This window comes from Sparassis crispa (genome assembly GCF_003851025.1).
Source record: "Sparassis crispa DNA, contig_000002F, whole genome shotgun sequence".
Taxonomy (NCBI): domain Eukaryota; kingdom Fungi; phylum Basidiomycota; class Agaricomycetes; order Polyporales; family Sparassidaceae; genus Sparassis; species Sparassis crispa.
The window spans coordinates 1037775-1052333 of NW_020939749.1; the positions used below are offsets into that span (position 1 = coordinate 1037775).

General features: G+C 51.6%; 5 protein-coding genes across 5 annotated transcripts; 3 read left to right on the forward strand and 2 right to left on the reverse strand.

The window, feature by feature from the left end:
- Positions 1–67: 67 nt before the first annotated feature.
- On the forward strand, positions 68–1300 carry SCP_0303160 (hypothetical protein; the record flags this gene model as incomplete). Its single annotated transcript, XM_027755713.1, has 1 exon — positions 68–1300. One exon carries the CDS (start codon positions 68–70, stop codon positions 1298–1300), a length of 1233 nt encoding a protein of 410 aa, XP_027611514.1.
- A 1365-nt stretch (positions 1301–2665) lies between these two features.
- SCP_0303170 (predicted protein) lies at positions 2666–3487 on the forward strand (the record flags this gene model as incomplete). The annotated part of the gene is made up of 3 exons (XM_027755714.1): positions 2666–3009; positions 3065–3147; positions 3201–3487. 3 exons carry the CDS (start codon positions 2666–2668, stop codon positions 3485–3487), a joined length of 714 nt encoding a protein of 237 aa, XP_027611515.1.
- A 342-nt stretch (positions 3488–3829) lies between these two features.
- On the reverse strand, positions 3830–6107 carry SCP_0303180 (predicted protein; the record flags this gene model as incomplete). Its single annotated transcript, XM_027755715.1, has 3 exons — positions 3830–4867; positions 4938–5684; positions 5817–6107. 3 exons carry the CDS (start codon positions 6105–6107, stop codon positions 3830–3832), a joined length of 2076 nt encoding a protein of 691 aa, XP_027611516.1.
- Positions 6108–6740: 633 nt separating this feature from the next.
- Positions 6741–8927, reverse strand: SCP_0303190 (cytochrome P450; the record flags this gene model as incomplete). Its single annotated transcript, XM_027755716.1, has 13 exons — positions 6741–6822; positions 6882–7025; positions 7083–7199; positions 7254–7335; positions 7385–7407; positions 7459–7625; positions 7678–7691; positions 7748–7868; positions 7922–8040; positions 8098–8243; positions 8296–8484; positions 8536–8665; positions 8720–8927. 13 exons carry the CDS (start codon positions 8925–8927, stop codon positions 6741–6743), a joined length of 1542 nt encoding a protein of 513 aa, XP_027611517.1.
- A 3402-nt stretch (positions 8928–12329) lies between these two features.
- Positions 12330–14260, forward strand: SCP_0303200 (Threonine dehydratase, mitochondrial; the record flags this gene model as incomplete). Its single annotated transcript, XM_027755717.1, has 6 exons — positions 12330–12648; positions 12728–13315; positions 13368–13587; positions 13644–13909; positions 13970–14065; positions 14124–14260. The coding sequence occupies 6 exons, from the start codon at positions 12330–12332 to the stop codon at positions 14258–14260; spliced, it is 1626 nt and encodes a 541-aa protein (XP_027611518.1).
- Positions 14261–14559: the final 299 nt, after the last annotated feature.

Sequence of the window (14559 nt, forward strand, 5' to 3'; positions counted from 1 at the left end):
CGTCAAAGCAAGGTTACAGTATCGCTATCGATAGGCACGCTGAAGTTCGAGCGGCACAAGCGAGTGAATGGGTGGTCAGCGAATTCATTCTCTGCCGGTGGACGAGCTCAAGCGCCCATCTGCGCTCCCCAAAACAGGAAATTATGCCAAACAGCCGACAACAGCAACGGGCGACGTGGCAGGACGTGTCCGCAGCCTTCCTCACGACTTCCACGTCCGTCCTGCGAGCCTACCGCAGTCCCCGACTCATACAAGACCAGCCCTTCCTTTCTCCTCCTCAAGACACGTATCCCGTCTTCCAAGCCACGCATCCCATCTCCCAAGCCGCGCAATGAAGCGAACCGCTGACTCTGACATCGAGCTCGCCCTCCCCTCTCCCGCCGCATCCACCTCCTCCCCGACCCCCTCTGTATCCGAGCTTCCTGGAAACACCAACCTCAGTACCACTACCGAACTTGGGGCGCCTCCACGTAAGCGCGCCCGCGGTGAAACATCCGTAGAGGAACGGAAAGAGGCCCGAGCCCACCGCAACCGCATAGCAGCCCAGAATTCCCGAGACAGGCGCAAGGCCCAATTCGCTTACCTCGAGCGCCGGGTCGCCGAGCTCGAGGAGGAGAACAGGCAGCTACGCGCAGGCATGGGTCTCGTCGGCCTTCGTCGCCCGCAGGAGAACTCAGATCGTACCCGGGATCAGGAGAGGGAACGGGACGCAGCCAGGGACAGGGAGAACGCGGAGCTCAAGGAGCGTATCAAGACTCTCGAGACCGGCTGGGACGCCGTCGTCAAGGCTCTCGCAGCCTCTGGCCTTCCGCTCAACGTACCATCTATCGCTCCCTCTGCGTCTGACCCTGCAGAGCCTCCGTCTCCCTCCTCACAGCCTCCCACAACCACCTTCTCCGTCTTCGTCCCCCCCTCACCCATCTTCCCCATCTCCCCGCCTCCTTCTCACGACTCCTCGCTCAGCTCGAGCCCCTTCCTCGACCTCCCCTTTGACGACGCCGAGCCCACTCGCCACCTAGCACGGGTGGCGAACACCGATGCCCCTCCTTTATCATCGGTGCCCCAGCAGCGGGTGGGCCCGCCCCGTCGTCCGACGCCAACATCCTCCAGCTCGAGCTTGACGCCCTTTCCCCCCTTCCAGGCGCCGAAGCACCACCTCCGGCAGATTTGGACGAGGGCGCCATGGCGGACCTCTTCCGCGAAATCCTCGCGCCCTCGCCCGTGCTCGCGCAAGCGCCCCTGCCTGATCCTGCGCCTGTCGCCACCGCCACACCACAGACGCAGGCCGCGCCGTCGCTGACGGCGGACTGGACGGGTGGGGAGATGCAGAGACTGCTGGACATGTGCGCGATGCAGGGTGTCAGGCCGGATGGCGACGAGGGTGCAAAGGACGAGCCGATGGTGGACTTTCCCTCCGCGCTCGACCTCGAGCTGGGAGGATGGGACCCCTCGTGGGCGTTCGCGCCGCCCGAGGTCGGCGTGTTTTGAGCGACTCCCTTGGCGGATTTCTGTTCCCCATAGACTTGTGATTCGACCCCTCTCTGTCTCCGTTGTTTGGCATAAAATGCGTCGTGTCCGCGATTCCGTTTTTTCTGCACGTCTCGCTAATTATCGGACCCCCAGTTCCAGCTCGTATTTTCTCTCATGGTTTACCTGCATATTTTTCTACGTTACGTACCGTCCGGTCGTCCCTCCGTTCCTTGTCTCCCCCGTTCCGTACTTTGGTAGCGGTACTCGTTCGCCGGTGGTTTCTCCCTTCTGTTGCTGTCTCCCCCCCGCACGCTGTTCTCCCTTCGGGTCGACGAGTGGCGTGTGGGGGGTGAGCGCGCGGCTGGGCGTTGCTTTTCGTGTGTTTGTTTGTACTTATACCGGGGTTGGCGGGTGTCGGTGGAATGTATGTGGAGGTCGACTTGGCTGTGGATTCTATATGTTAAGTTGGAGAGATTACCGAGCGCAGAGAGGTTTCTCCACCTCCGAAAGTGCGCAGCAGTATGCAAGACCCTCCCTACTTCTGAGAGTAATGATTGGTTACTTATTGTTTGAGTGTGTTGACTTTGATGTTGTCATCGATGGCATGTGCTTCACGATGTTATAGGGGTTGAACGTTGAACGTCGAATTTTAACATGACCATCATGTCTTCCCCGGAACTTCGTCAGTATATTCACTCTGTCATTGCGCATATTGTCGATACCTGCGATATGTGCTACTTTGTGACTACGCGAGATGTTATTGGTCGCACACACTATATTCCACATGGTTCGTGTCTTATAGTTCTGAACATGCTGAAGAGAAAAACATAATATAGTCCTCCCGGTCTTTTTTATCTCTTTCTCCCCTTTAACATCCGAAAAATAGTCTACTCCGTTTCGTCTTCCTTTCGCCTTTACTCATCTTGTACTATCGTAAATTAAGACACAAAAAAACCAAAAAAAAAAAAATTGACGAACACAAGTTCGTCACGCAAAACTACTGACTGCTACCTAAACCAGAAAGAGGCTATCGCGAGGTAAGTGCGAGCTGTAAAGTATGAGATGAGAGAGTGAATAGGCTATTTGTACATGTTTGTTCACATGCCAAAAGTGGTCTATCTTACCTCTATCCATATGCGGATGTTATATTCACCTCCTTCGACCGACTTGACTCGAACCATATTGTAACGTCGCGATGGGCAAAAAAAATAAAGATCAACCGCCAAACGTCAGCCTTGGAAGCGTAACAAGCAGAGACATCATTCAGCGAATCAACTTCCTCTACCAGGCCAGCGCATATCTCACCTCCATTTCGTCCGTCGACAACATCGCCGTCTCTGCCGCCCCCAATCTGAGCGCTACAGAACACAGAAGATTGCAGAGAAAAAGTAAGAACGGGAAGCTACTGCTACATCGAGGAAGCAAGACAGATGAACGGCAGAAGGGGGCGAAAGCCAGGCACCCCGCTTCTACGGCAGAGCTGTCGAGGAGCTACATCCGGTCGATGCGTGTCATCGGGCAGAAAACTACCGTGAAATTGTAAGTCCTTCCGTGATTGTCGCCTTTCTCATGTACCGAACTCTGTCATCGTCAGGGATCCCAATATCAAGCGCACCCTCTGCAGGGGTTGTAATGTCGTTTTGATACCTGGCTCGACAGTTGCAACCCGAGTAAAGAGTGAGTCACCAGCTTGCTAGAGATATTTCCCGAATAATGCCCTGCATTCACAGAATCGTCGTCCCATGGTCATACGGTGGTATATACATGCACCGCTTGCAACACGACTCGTCGCATTCCTGCACCTCCCGTTCTCGAGGCGGACAATCCCGCCGATGACGCGATGGGGATGGACACGGATTCTCATAATGAACAGTCAACCACCCCATTGGGCAAGGATGATGTACCCAAAATCAAGACGAAGGCCAAAAAACGGCCTGTCGGTCGACTACCGCCGTTGTTCCAACGGAGGGGACATGTGGTTTTCAGAGGTAATGAAAGACTAGAGGAGATCCAATAGCACAGTAAGGAGCACAGCCTACAAGTTCTTCGGTCGTTGATGAACGGTGGATGGCGCTTTTCTGTTGCATGGTTCGTTTGTGCTTGTATGTACGTACGGTCTGTTGTCACTGTCGATGAGAGTTGCGTTAATGAAAGAAGTCTAGATGAAAAACACACCGATCCATAATCCTGCAGAAGCAGACTATAGTCGAGCGAGCTCGATGAAGATTTTCTCCGAGCGGCGAATGGGAATGCCCTTTATTTTGACCCCTAGTAGCTTCAGTCTTGTCAGATCAATCCACTAACAATGCACACTGAAAGCACTCACCCTAATTTATCGACTGTACTCATGGGATGATGCCTATACTTCGGCCAGGATACCCACCAAAATCTCTTTCACCGTCTTCCTCTCCCATCGTACATCTTCATTCTCAGGATGTAGGCTCGAACCAGCACTGGCACTGGCACCTCTAACACCCGCAGGCGCGATACCCGCAGCAGGCCACATCACACTCCCAAGGATCTCGTGGTCAGGGCCCTCGCGCACCCTTAAACGGTGGGACACCACCCTTGGGAATACCCGCGCGACGTCTACTTCCGAGATATCCCAGACCTCCGCATCACTGCGCAGGTGTGTGGACTTGCGCAAATGGTCATCGACTTGCTCGCGAAAGTCCGGTGGCTGCGGGAGGTCTTGCTCGGTGCTTTGCCTTCCCTTTCTAATGTCTTCCTCGAGGTTGAGACGCACCACGTGCTCCATGCTACCGCTCGTGTCAGTATCGTTGGAGATCCTGCCCTTCCCGGTGTCCGACCCCCCTCCGACCATCCAGTCCAAGTCCATGCCTGGCTTGTCCCATTCCAGCGTTCCTTCCCCACTGTCCGCACTAAACTCATCTCCGTCTTCGCTAATAGCACAATTGGAGCCGGCGACGCGCACAAGCTCTGCGCCAATAGAGTCTCCGACAAGGACCCGATAGGCCCTGACGAGTGCCTCGGCGTCCTTGTGTGCACGCCGCGTGAGTAACGTGCCGTCTAGCGCAGGATGGTGGCGCGTGGCTGAGAAAAGGTCGCAAAGATAGGCACGAAGAGAGGGATGAATGGACGTGTAGGCGTGCGCCTGTGCGTCTGGGCTTGCGCACGCGAGAGAGCGGAGGTGTGCCACTTCGGACGGCGGTATAACAGGCGGTATAACAGGGGTCGAAATGCGGCTGGGCGCAGAGCGGATGGGCGAGTTCGTCGGAGTGCCTGTGGATGTCGGGAAGAGCTCCGAGGGCAGTGCGCGCGGAGAAGGGAAAGGTGAGGTATGCGGAGTTGTCACTAAAGTAGAGCGGTACGTAGTAAAGGCTTGTCGTGTGGAGGGTTCGATCACAACATCTACGCTCATCGCAAATTTGTCTAGCTACACTCGTAACAATGCAACGAGCCTAGTGTCAGATCAATCTGAATAATTGGGTTACTGAAAGACATACTAGTCCTCGTAGAACCGCGGGTCGTTCGTGCGGATCCCATCTGCAGACATACACCATCAGGAAGTCATTAGGAAGATTCCATGTCCCGTTGAAATCCTTGATTGCACCCTCTTCTTCATCGTTTTCCTGCAACACCAGTTTTCCTTCGGATAACACATGCGTCAGAGCTCTTTGGGCTGGAGCGCCTGCTTGCTCCAACCCTGATACGACAACCGCTTGCGGGAAGGAAGGACACGGGGAGAGATCATCTCCTTCAGGTGGAACGAACACGGACAGCAATGGTGGTGGGTCTATGCGTGTCCGGTCCGCTGGCGGACGCTGCATGCGCAATGTCGAAGCTGGTGTCACCGAGGACTGAAATGGACGACGAGATGAAGCGAGTGAATTGGTGTCAAGAAGTTGCTCGTGTTGCTCATGCCCAGCCGAGGTTATCTGCTGGTCCGCCTGGTCAAGCTCAGAGGTTGCCGTGACGTAAGGCGAGGAAGGAGGTATGGGATATGTCGAGGAGCGTTGCGGTGCATATGCACGTGAGAGGTGGCTCCCGGTAGTTCCAAGCAAAGTTGGATCCGCGTTCTGGCGGACACGCCGTGGACGCTTCCGAGGTGGGCGGAAAAAGAGCCCACGGAGAAATGAGTCTGGGTGCAACATTGGGTTGGCCCCAACAGACTGAGCGCTACATACGTGTCCTTGCTGTGTATGGCCCACTTTGTGCCTGTGAGCAGAAAACCCAAAGACAGTCGTTAAAATCTATCGATGCCTGATCAGTATCTATCGAGGTGAAAGAGACAAATTGCGTCTCGGTAGCGCAGACCGAAAACCGTTGGTGAAATGAGTGTGGGATGGGTAGCGGCAAACGCGAATCAAGACTGTAACACTCACTAAAGTGACTATATGAGAGAGTAGTCTAATGTCCTCCTCCTTGGTGCGTAGGACGAGATTCATGCTCAAGCCTGCACTGTTAATTCTTTCGTCCGAAGCATCTTGGCCGTCAGTACACACAGAAGCCGATGCAGGTCCCGGAGTTCGCGCAATAAGACAAAGGAGCACAGACTGCAAGACCACGGGATCAACGGGCAGAACAGGGTGTGCGGCGCGTATACGTGTGAATAGCGCTGGAAGGTAGGCTGGACTTCCGGGAGGAGGGGAGAGTCCTTGGTCGGCTGGATACATGGGCAAGCCGGTTAGTTCAAGTTGATTCCCAGGTCTGATAGCACCAAGTGGGACGATTTATGCTGATGCGAGTTGCTGGGCACTTCACTTCGGATCAGGACATGTCAAGCCTTGGTTTGCCTGTCTCTACCACGAGTGAATTTCGATAATCCAAATTGAAGCCTTACTTAGTCGAAATTTCCAAGGACGTGCGACTTACTCACTTTGAGCTTGCTCCCTCAACCACCCTGAACAAAAACAAACCTAGAAACAGGTAAGCATGCGTAGAGAGAGGCGCTTGCGAAGATCCCCTGAAATGGAGCGTCGGCCTGCGGCCCGGCGTCGTGTTTAACGGGCGTCAAGCTGAAGATCTGAAGTACTTGCGGAGTTAACTGGTAGGTACTAATATACTTATATTGAAAAAGGTAACATTGTGTACTGAGGATACTCGTAAATGAGTCTTAAGTCACAGATTACACTGGCAAATTGCTATTTAGGAGCAAGTGGCCCATAGCTATGTGGCCAGCAATCGTACAACCAAAACACGAGGACAAAAACAACAGAACAGAGTGTGCAAGATAGCTAGAACAGCACTGGCATGTGCGAGAGTAAATAAGAGCACATAGGCAAGAATGTCAGGCAGAGGAGCGCCATTCAATCGGCGATCTGTTGTCGAACCAAAGCCACCGCTTTCGCCGATCTCGGCGTAATGGCACACTCAAATGGCTCAGGCGCACTGTAGGATTCCAAAGAATTGGAGGCCTTACAGAAGCTCCGGATGTGACTGGTACGCACCTGGTGAGGTGAGGCGTAAACGCTGCCTTTGGGATTATCTTCTTGCCGTCTTCTCCAACCGCATAGGTGACGTCAAACGTTGCCAGGAAAGTCGCAAACATAATCCACATGGTATTCAGTGCAAAATCAACTCCTGGACAGCGTCTACACATCCGGTGAGCGGAATCACAACGGCAGAATAAATATTTCGGAGTCGCGTACCGTCGACCAAACCCAAATGCAGCAACATGATGAATCTCGCCATAGCCAATGGGTTCCGGAAGGAATCGATCAGGATAGAACTTATCGGCGTCCCTGTAGAACTCTCGATGCATGGCTCTGTGTATTTAAGTTAGTGAGTTGGGTGATGTACGCATTGGTATTGATACTGACGTCAAATTTGTGATAACGTACGTTCCCTTAGGTATCAACATTTCATTGTAGACATCATCCTCGGCGCTTCGATGCGGTGCTCCTATCACCACTCGTTAGCAGGCATCCGCCCACCAATGAGAGACACAAACCCAAAGGAACGGCAGCATGCCATCTTAAACAATGGTGTCAGCTACCAGCACGAAAACCTTAAGAGGTCGCTTACCTCAATGTCTCCTGCAACACACAATCAAGGTACGGAGTACTCGCACGATCGCTGAAGTCTGGAAACCGATCCGTACCCACAACCCGATCAATTTCTTTCTGGGCCTTTCGCTGCACCTCCGGAGACAACAGCATGGCGAGTACAAAGGTACGAAGAGTGGAGGACATCTGTCGTCACTATATGAATAAACGCGTCGATAGCACATACGGCAATGCCAACCGTCTCCACTCCACCTAGGAGAGCCATTAGCTTCTCGTGAACACAGGCCAAGGAAAACCTATGGACTTGCCGATATAGAGGCTTGCTGCTGCAGCCTTTATATCCGAAAGTTCTTTCTCGTTGTTTGGCCCTTCTCGCTCTATCTTGTCCAAGTAGGTGGACGTAAATGAGGGTAGAGCTGTACCAGTAATCTGCATCGTTCTGAATATGCAATCAATCTTCCAATCGACCATAAACCTCTCACCATCTCATTCTCGACGACTTGGAAGGGGAAGTCGTGAAGCCGCCTCACGGCAGGCTGATATTTACGAATAGGACCCGTCAAATGAGAGCATCCGGGCACCCAGGGAGGGACAAATCGCACTTTGTGCTTGGTCAATACATTGGAGAGAGGGGATGAAAAAAATCTGTCAAACGCACAGAATGGAAAGAAATCAACCGGTGAAGCGCCGATGTTCCCAGCTTCCAGGCTATCCAACGCAGCTTTCCCTATCTTGACGTATTCGTCGTCGTCGGTTAGAACGCGATGTCCATATGTGATCTCGATGATGTTCGCAGTTGCAAATCTGGGGAGAAAGGTTTGGGAACGTCCGAAATTGGTTCTGGAGAGAGGCGTACCTCTGAATGGCCCAATCAAAGCCTTTGGGTTGCGATAACAGGTTTTTCATGAGGACATGCACTTCTCGTATGTGAAGCTGGTAATAGTCGCGGCACTTCTTTGCATTAAAATATGCCTGTACCATTTGTCGATGCTTTCGCCATCGCGGTCCATATTCCATCAGTGCAAGGGATGAATCAAATCCAAGTCTAAGTATATGGAGTAAGATTGGGACAGCTGCTAGAACGGTCTCAACTTACAGGCCGAGTGACACACTTTTAGGCCGATCACTGTAGTTAGCACTCCGTTTCTCCAACAGATCCGTGGCAATCTGAAATGTGTTCACGACCAGCATCGACTGCCCTAGGACATTGAGATAAAACATATCTCCTGGGTTATATAGCATCAGTCCCCAGCCTGGCGTACAGCAGGAGCACCGCGAACCGTATTCTGCCGCCCATTTCTGAAATATTCCATGGTGGTGAACAGGGGGAAGTTTTCGAAGATGTCCAATAATTGGATCGGCGGGAGGTCCAGGAGGGAGGGGTAAAACTTGTTTGCGTCGACGCAAAAGGACAAAAATGAAAACAAGAACAGCGGCATAGGGAAGGTAAGTTGCGGAATGGTACATCATAATGCTGAGCACGCCCATCGGCAGAATGGTGGAGGGCTCGTTGAATATTCCAGTCCCACATGCTCCCTTTAAATTGCTGGTCCCAGGATGGCACTAACATGTGCAATGCGAAAATGACAAGTCCGACCCTTATCCATTAAACCATATTATCGTGCCATAGGAAGACTAGTGCGTGATGCAAGAACATGAGGAGGTTCATTCTCGACAGACCTGGAATGAATGGAAATAACGTACTTGCTACGTCTCCTCATGGATAACATCCGAAAGCGGCGGTCCTATATATGCGGTTCTTGGAGCTCGCGCGGCTTCACTGCCAAAGAATTGAAACTGCCACAAAATAAAAGGCCCTGAGAGGTTGTGAATTGTACGACTTGGGCAGAATCTGGCGTGTATATTTGTTGCTTACACATTGGTAAACCGCACGGAACGGGCAATTACCTGCGCAGGTTTCCCGCCTTAGCGAATAGTTCAATGGCAAACCTGAAAGGGGAAAATGGATCCAAGATGACCGGTGCATAATAGAGCATGATTACACGCGCCCACGGCCGAATGACCGAAGTGCACTTATTCATGGCCTACAAAATGCACTAAGCGCCACAAGCGTCAAGTGGACGCACTAGAAGATGTTGCCACATCAGACCAGCAGACTGCCCATCTGGGTACCATCGGCACTACTTAGGTCTCCCCATGGCTTGTATCAGTGCCTGTCATGCACGGGGATGCCAGACTGCATCAGTAACTGTGCTACATCAACCACCGTCGCAATCGCGACAGTACTGACGTTGGCTGCTAAATCCGACCTGGGAGGCTCGAGGAAGGTGGATAAATTGGTACGTACCGTTGTAAAGTTGTTCAACGCCATGAAGTCTTCTGGTAGAATAAGTACACTGCCGTCACAGTACCAAGCAACCTGATATGTCGACAGGTGGCCAGTCTAGAGTTGACGCGAGTCAGACACGAGGCCAAATGTTCGGATGGGAAGGAAGGACTAGCTCAAGAATATTAATATTGGGAGAAGGTAATCGGACCGGGCTGAGCTGGACCGTCGAAACCGTACTATCAACGTCACTAGAGCACCCTCTTCATAGCTGGGACACGTGAGCATCATAGACACGGATTGTGATTATGAAAGCTAACATATATAATGAGGGACGAATACAACCGAACTTCGAACTGGAGTTGCTTTGTCGTGCAAGTCACGTGATACGTGTTCATTGCGCATGAATCGACGTTGACAAACGACGGTCGTCACGATGATATGATAATTATTACAACTCTTGTCGGACTGGTTCCCTGGTACCGAAACTTTGGAAAAATCATAGAGGCTCACAAGATTATGCAGATGGGATTGATCCACCGTGACTGCTGCCAGTGGTGAATTGATCAATGCTCCACAGTAACATGAGGTTCGTGGCAAATATTAGACAGCATGATGTTCAAAGACTATGCGGAGGTTGGGGTCTTCCTTTCTGCATCCCAATTTCGGATAGTCTGATTCACTGAACTTCCAGCTGTATGAGGGGCGTATTTCAAGCTATCCAGTAGGACCGATCGTCATGTAGTGGATCAGATCACATCGGGCTCACCGTCCAACTCTACAAGGACCTACAAACCTCGGGAGGTATTTCAACGCGGGAGAGTTACGCGGCCCACGAGTCTGGCGACGGCGAGTCCAGTGGCACCGAGCGCCTACCAGATCCCCTGACGCTCAGGGTCGCTATGGTCTCGCACCTCGCCTTTTTCCTTCAAATTATCCTTTACCACTGGCCAGAGCGGTTGATGACTTGAGGTCATGAATAGAGCATCATTTTACCCTTCCTTTGCAGATCTGCTTAAATTCTGGCCTACTTTGCCCGCCGTATTAGATTCGGCCTTATCTCCACATCACCTCCCACCACTGTCTTCGAACGAAGACGCGAGCGGTATAGCGACTTCAAGAGCTTGCGTTGTCGTGACTGACCCTGAGCGTGATACTGTGTGACCCGCAGTGCTCAACCACGGAATGTCGACTGCCAGTGCAAGTCCATCCCCTTGATAGATCTCACGTATCTTGCTTCGGTGTCTCTTTCAACACTCTACTCATCGACATCTCTCAAATTCCGTCTCAGGACCAAGTAGCATGTCTGAGCCGGTTTATAACAGTGGCATAAGCAAATCCAACTCGGCCGACAGACGGGTCTGGGAAAATACCCGGTGGATTGATGGAAACAGAGGACTTGTGGCGGGATAGTCAGAAATGGTTTCAAGAACGTGGTGCCATGCTTCGCCCGCTCTTCGTGCTAGATTGGAGGCCTTCTTGGTAAGGAGCCAACTTACAAGCTCGAGGATGATGTGGAGATAGGTGTACCTAGTGTTTCCAAACTTGAACCCCTCTCCTGCCTGATACTGAACTCCCTTCAGAACGGTCACATCACGGGTACTACACGCTTGTTGGACGGCGGGCGAATCGTCACGCTGAATCCATGTCAAAATATATTAACCGACATGATGATGATTGCTGAATGTTAGTGATCCACCCAACCACTGTATGCTTATTCTTGAAGTATTTCAGGACCCGGTGGATGCGGACATCGACTTGGTGGAGATGCAGGTCATACACTGAATGAACCCCCGTTTTAAGACGTTGGGCGAGGTCATCGCCTTTTTCGGATAGATATGCGATGTAGGTCATGTCTGGTTACGTTGGACTCATAATGATTGCCCTTCTCGATTCTTCAGTGCCTCAGGTAGGTTTTAGTTGATATAAGTGCTCATGGCCGATATGGTCCTGCTGCAGGCCGATCCGCGCAAGCGACCTACCGCAGACCAAGTAATGGCTCGGTTCCAAATCTCTCCTTGTGGAAGTTACGTGTCCCACTTCCCGAAAAATTCTATAAGCACCGCGCGGGGATTTACAGCAATCGGCTATATTGTGAGGAGACTAGGTATTAGTAACTGTACTACCACTGGCAATCCCCATTGCTACTTGCTCTTTTGTATGATTTGGGCAGGTGCATCTGAAATTTGGATAGTGACAGTAGTATCTCTTCACATGTATTTTCTCGTAGTGGACCGTCTTGCAGAAAATGCAGTAAACCGTCGACTCGCATGCCAAGTTGCAATCTGAGCTGTTAAAGTCACGTGAATGTGAGATCTCACCCTATGTCACCTCGATTTCACGGGTAATTCTGTGTCTGAGCTCTGTGTATGAGATCTCCTCTCTATAAACTTCAAGGAATATTTCGTGTGCGCATATTTTTGGTTCGGAGCGGTTTGAGTTTTCAGACAAGTGGCGGTATACAAGACTAGTACAGGCGCTTAGATAATTCGAAATGACTCCCTCGAAGACTGCGATCTTCGATCGCATGCGCTCGGCATAACTTTTTACACCCCTGCCTCCGGCCTTTTGTGTATCTGTAGCTACCAACTAGGGCTCTAAGTATGTCAGCGTCGGCGACTCTTGAATATGCTTCTCATGCGCCAGAACCACTCCCGTATCCGCGACTATCAGGATACCATCTATTACCCTCGCAAACTCCAGACTATCTGAGACTCATCCTGACCTCCAAAGTCTACGAAATCCTAAAGGAGACACCTCTTGTTTTCTGCACCAATCTCAGTGCACGATTTGGGAATCAGATATATGTGAAGCGGGAGGACCTTCAAGAGGTCTTCAGCTTCAAAATTCGCGGCGCGTACAATTTCATGGCAAGCCTGACGGAGGAAGAACGCTGGAAGGGCGTCATCACTTGTAGCGCGGGTTAGTGTGCGTATTCTCATGAAAGAGTCCAGTTGGATATCTTGCGTAATGGATGACTGTGTACTGACGATCTCTCAAGGCAATCATGCCCAGGGCGTTGCTCTATCCGGTTCTCGACTAGGCGTTCCGTGCACCATCGTGATGCCGAAGGGTACACCTTCTATCAAAGTCCGAAATGTCTCCCGGCTCGGTGCAAAAGTTGTCCTCTACGGGCAAGACTTTGACGAGGCGAAGGCTGAATGCGCACGCCTGGCGGAGACGCATGGCCTCACGTTTGTCCCACCGTACGACGATCCGCTCGTCATCGCCGGCCAAGGGACGATAGGCATGGAGATCCTCAAGCAGTTTCCTGATGCAGATAGTCTCGATGCCATTTTTGCCGCCGTTGGCGGGGGCGGTTTAGTTGCTGGAGTCGCTGAATATGTCAAGAGGATCGGGTCGCCGAAGACCAAAGTTATTGGTGCGGAGACTCTGGATGGCGATGCCATGGATCGGAGTCTCAAGAAAGGACAGCGAGTCACGTTGGATGAAGTTGGACCATTCAGCGATGGTACAGCGGTGAAAATTGTCGGCGCAGAACCATTCAGAATCTGTCAACAGTTACTGGATGGTGTAGTGAAGGTCGATACCGATGAACTATGTGCAGCTATCAAAGACATCTTTGAAGGTGAGCAACTTGAACAAGATGTCCGTCTCCGGATCCATCTCATTGCTCCCAGAAACCCGATCAATCACTGAGCCTGCAGGTGCCCTCGCTTTGGCAGGACTGAAGCGGTACATTGTAGACAATGATCTCACTGGTGCCCAGAAAAAGTTCGTCGCAGTTATTAGCGGCGCCAATATGAACTTCGACCGCCTTCGGTTCGTCGCAGAACGTGCTGAACTGGGTGAGGGCCGGGAGGCGCTTCTTAGTGTTGAGATACCCGAAAAACCTGGAAGGTAAGGTGCCGATACTGCTGTCATCGTGACAGAGACACTGATGCAGCCATTGACAGTTTCGTGCAACTTCACAATGTCATTCACCCTCGTGCAACCACCGAATTTATCTATCGGTATAATAATCCTGAGCGGGCTCAGATCTACCTATCTTTCAAGCTAGAAAGCACGTCTAGGGCAAAGGAAGTATCGGACCTTCTCGCGGCTCTGGAGCGGCAGGGTATGAAGGGTTTTGACATTAGTGACGACGAGATGTCGAAGACGCATGCCCGTTATATGATCGGCGGTAGACAAAACGTTTCTAATGAGCGAGTATTTAGGTTTGGTAGGTATTTTCCGCTCAGTCCCTTTGCTACTTGTTGCGCTGACCAGCCTCTTCTCCCAGAATTCCCCGAAAGACCCGGAGCGCTCCGCAAGTTCCTGCTCGGTCTGCAGTCCGATTGGAACATCTCGCTCTTCCATTACCGCAACCACGGTGCAGGTAACTTTCGCTTGTAACTTTCGTATCCAGCGCAGAGCTGATTCCGACCATGACGAAGATTTGGGCAAAGTGCTTGCTGGTATCCAAGTCTCCAAGAGCGACTCCCAGGCCTTCGATACCTTCCTCAACAACTTGGGGTATCCTTATGTCGAAGAGACAAATAACGAGGTTTATAAGCGTTATCTCAAAGGCTGATGTACTCCGCTGTGCGACTGCAGTCTTGATAGGGGATAATACTCTTTGAAAATGGGCTGCGTTACGCCTGCAGAGTAATGTTGTGACAGCTCTGTTTTTAGACTCGTACGTACTAACGAGAAATGTTTGGAATCGTGCAAGCAGAAAGACTAAACAGGCACGCGGGACGAATGAACGCAGTATAATAGTCATGCAACGTCGAAAAAGCGCCTGGCATGTTTAACTGACAATATATGGGCGAGACAGCAGATCTGACGGTAGTACGAGTAAACCTACTCGAGGTAGGCAGCTCGTGATGC